Source organism: Chrysoperla carnea, chromosome 1 (genome assembly GCF_905475395.1).
Source record: "Chrysoperla carnea chromosome 1, inChrCarn1.1, whole genome shotgun sequence".
Taxonomy (NCBI): domain Eukaryota; kingdom Metazoa; phylum Arthropoda; class Insecta; order Neuroptera; family Chrysopidae; genus Chrysoperla; species Chrysoperla carnea.
This window is the reverse complement of record NC_058337.1, coordinates 78,920,856-78,925,320: the sequence shown is the minus strand read 5'-3', so window position 1 is coordinate 78,925,320 and position 4,465 is coordinate 78,920,856. Positions and strand designations below refer to the sequence as shown.

The 4,465-nt window shown below is 29.1% G+C and overlaps 1 protein-coding gene across 1 annotated transcript; it reads left to right on the top strand.

Moving 5' to 3' along the window:
* Nucleotides 1-2,500: 2,500 nt before the first annotated feature.
* Nucleotides 2,501-3,292, top strand: LOC123291151. Its single transcript, XM_044871604.1, has one exon. It carries the CDS (start codon nucleotides 2,501-2,503, stop codon nucleotides 3,290-3,292), a length of 792 nt encoding a protein of 263 aa, XP_044727539.1.
* The last annotated feature ends 1,173 nt before the right edge of the window (nucleotides 3,293-4,465 follow it).

The window sequence follows — 4,465 nt, the reverse complement described above, 5'->3', positions numbered from 1 at the left end:
TTGGAAACGCGTGTAGTGATATGCTTCCATTCCTCTGTAAAACCCTATAAATTTTGCATATTTTGTCGAATTTTGTGTCTACCATATCACCAGCTAGATTATTGACTATTTAAAGAACAGTCAAGAAATGAGCGATTCAAGGAAGTTTTGATCTGCAAAGTCAATTTATACCCCTACTCATGTCCCTGAAAAGGGGATCAATGAGGAGAGACTTAAATAGCAATGAACCATCTTCTTTAAAATATATTGTGTAAATTTCAGTGAAAAGGGAAATTTTTTCTAAAAACTGAAGTAATTTTTAATCCTATTTGACCTATTTTCTCTGTTTTAACCAACTGTTGCTAATATTTCATCAAAGAAATCCAGTCCAGAAAAAAGCACCTTATAATACCTACTTTTTTAATATATTATATATGGAAATGATAAACGTTTTGTGAGTGTTTATCATTATATAATTCTATACAATACCTTGTTTAAAACATTCATTTTATTAGAAATGAATGTTGAGGGAAATACGCGCTAGGTCGGTTTCTTGGACTACTTTTATATTATAGCATTAAGAAAATTCAAGGAGTATCCGTTCTTACGAAATTTCTTTACATTATTATTTTTTCATAAAGTTAACAGACTCAAGCAGTTTACATTTTAAAATTCAAAATGTTTATAATTAGAAAGAAAATATTAAATATTGGAAAATATTAAAGATAATCTTCAATTTTTGACCTTCTTCACAAACATTACGACCAGAAATCTGCATATCAATTAGACAAAACTTGTTACTCCATTCGGCAAAAAGTAATTGACTTTGAACTTCAACTAGAAAATATCTGAAAACTTTTGGACCACTCAATATAACAATGATTAAAGTTTTTATATATACAAAATAATACATAGCCTCCCTTCACTTTACAAGCATTTAATACAGATTATATATATGTAAAAAAAAATGTAGGTACCTTCGGGGTATCTAAACACTATTTTCCCATTCATCCAATAAAATAAAAGAATATAATAATCATATTTATATTATTAATAATAAAAATAAGAAGAAAAAAATTTCAGTGGATGAGAATCGCAAGCATTAGATAGTATTATTCTCGACTGACGAATTATTTCATTGTCTATACATGTTTTACTCAAAGCACGTTAAAAAATTATTAAGAATGTTCATATAGCCAAATGAATTTTCAATCGACATCGTATGACGCATTTAGAAAAGGTTCTTCTCATTTACATTCATAGTGCATAAGTTTTTCATTTAATTCAATTTCATTGATAATGTTTGTCTTAAAACAAAAATTGAAGAATCAAGCTAAGAAAGTAATTTTCTCGAATCGAGATTTGTACATTTCAGCATGAAATTACTGAACTTTAAAAATATTCAAGGATTTTCATATTTATAGGCTATTAATAAAGAGCTAAATCGAGGATAAAGGAGAGCTATATATGATAAAACATCTACTGTATCTTAATGAATCCTTGTTAGATACAACACTCAATTTGGCACTCTGATCAAGAAAATGTCGATGTTGAACTCCTTACACCACTACAAAACTTTGTCCCAATATGGAACGAAATTGGGCAAATCATTTCACATTTTATATCAGAACAAACTTGTGAAGCCTGAAAACTAGCATCAAAAGAAGGAAAACACCAAATATCCAGGAGACATTTTCATTTTGCTTGTAACGGGCTGGTGATTCTTATTTCTTATTGATCGTATGCATGATCAATGAGATCCATGGTTACCATCTCGTAAATATTACTTTGGTTACACAAACAACCAATTGCCCTCAGAAAGTGGATTTAAAGAAGTCAATTAATTGTTGTTACTTCTTCTCCACATTCCAGCATTAAAATGTCTGAACAACCTCAAGCAAAATATATGTTAATACGTTACACGATTAATCGGCATGCTTTAGCATATTTTCAATATTGAATTGTTCAATATTTAATAATTCAATAAATTACCTTAATTTTCCGGAAAATCATTTTCTTTAACAATTCTGCAAACTGAAGACTTCTGTGTAAAATTGAATTAATTCACAAATAATAAGAAATTAATAAATATTTTTATTTTGTTTAATAATAACAGGCACATGTTCTTATTTCTTTCAACATTTAAAAGTAACTACAATGTACTTTGGGTAAAAAACTCCTTTAATAAGAAACATCGTCTACCGTGATTAATAATACTACTAAAAAAGTTACTACTTCAGTAAATTTCTGCTCCAGTAAATATACAATAGAATGGCTGTCAAACTGACCACTATGTGAGTGCCACCATTACTACCATCTAAAAAGACCCAACCAAGATATTATTATTACATTTACTTTTTTTGTTCTTTTTCTCTTTTTTTTTTTTTTTTTATTAATTAAATTGTTAAAAAACACAAAATGGTATATAAATAGTCCGATTACTTCGACAAATAATCATAACATTATCACTTGTTGTTTAAGTTACATCAAAATTTATCCCATACCAAAAAGTGTAGCCAAAATGAATTCGTTTATTCTATTATGTTGTTTATGTGTTCTTAGTGGATTAACCAACGCAGTGGAAGAACAACAACAGCAAAGTGGACGTGGATTTAGTAGGGATTGTGCCAAATCCTATAGTTTAACATGTTTAAAATTAGATGTAGTGTCCTTTGTTGAAAAAATGTCTGAAAATGATAATTACTCATTGTTACCGGGAATTAATGTTATTCGTGAAAAAGATGTCTCCGAAACTAAAACTTCCGATTTAGTTTCGGATCTTGCTCGTGAATTCCCCAATGATGCTGAAGCACGCTTGGATGCATTTTTATTGAAGAAAATCGAAGGATATTTAAATACGCATTCCATTCGTTTTAAGCTCATGGATAAACAAAGTGTGGCTGCTGCCCGTGCTTTGGTTGATGAAACCGGACGTGGTAAAAAGAATAAGGGTATGGGAGCTGCATTATTAGCTGGTATGATGATGGTTAAAGGTACTTTGATCCCAATTGCCATGGGTGGTTTAGCCATGTTAGCTGGTAAAGCGCTAATGACTGGTTTATTATCATTAATGTTGTCGGCCATCATCGGTTTGAAAGCTTTGACATCGGGAGGACACAAATCAACAACGTATGAAATTGTATCTAAGCCAGTTTATACTTCATCACATACACATTCTACATCACATGAAGATCATTCTGGTGGATATGGAGGCTATGGGCATGGACGAAGTTATAATGAGCAACCTGCATCCGTTGTACAACCGATTAAATTTGAATTACCTCAATCGGTTATATTGAACAAAATGAATTAGGAAAAATTATTGATTATTATAAATTGTGTTGATTATTATAAATTGATTATTATAAATTATTTATTTATTTAAAAGGCATTGTTTTTAATGCAATTTTCTTTGTCTAATTTTCTTGTTGTGTGTCATATAATTTTTGTTTCTTATTGATTATTTATTAATTAATGTTTTTTCGTCTTTTTGTTTCTGTTTTCCATTCTTAATTCTTCTATTTCAATCTGATTGTATTTATTTATTGAATAAAAAAACACAGACTATGTCATTTTGATAATGAAAATTGTTTTTTGTTTTGTAGTAGTTTGTTTGTGTTGTTAATCTACCCTTTTCTCCTTTAAAAAAAATAAAGATTTGTGCCGAGATTATCGGAATCAACAAAGCTTTTTTTTGTATGAAATCCATTATATAAATTACAAATTTCTCTATTTTATTGAAATTTTTATCCTTTAGCTGAAGGGTATAAGTTAGTAATATATGTTTATGCATTACAACAGTATTTCGTTTTCGAAAGCATAGTTTCCATGTAAAATACGACATTTTATCAAATATGTTAAAAAATCCCGTTCAATATTATTTTTGAATGCGTTTTCGATTGACGATAAGTAATAGGAAAAAAAAACTTAAAGAGAACAGAATTGAATCGAATTTATGACTGTTAAGAATTACATCTATAATAGTTTTGACAAAAATAACAGATAAGAAACGTACAGAGTAAATGAGTGGATTAAATCAGAAATATTAATAAAATGATCCCATTTTTTAAAGTTTTTTTTTATTTCATTCTCTGTTAATGGACAGTCTCAAGGGGTGCAAAATTTTGTGTCAATTCAGTGTCTTCAAGACATGTCCTTTAAAGGACATGTCTTGAAGACACTTTAAATCAAAAGTCCTTATGTAAATTAAATCTTATATAAACTAAACACGAGTAATTTTAAGGTAAACGAGTTAATCCCTTATATCTTGAAACATATGAGGTACCATCCTTGTAGAAAGAGTGTATTATGGCAAAAAAATTTTTTTTATTCTATCCTCCTCTGTCCGTTAGTCCATATATTCCCACATACAAAACTTCAGAACCTGCATACGAAATGTGCTAAATGTTCTGTATAAAGGTGTTTTGTAGTTTCCGTATTTGTTGTCCAAATATGGTAAAAATTTCTATTCAAGATTTTCCCATGA

Coding starts and splice junctions, on each gene's coding strand:
- LOC123291151 (XM_044871604.1), top strand. CDS start 2,501: ATGAATTCGTTTATTCTATTATGTTGTTTATGTGTTCTTAGTGGATTA.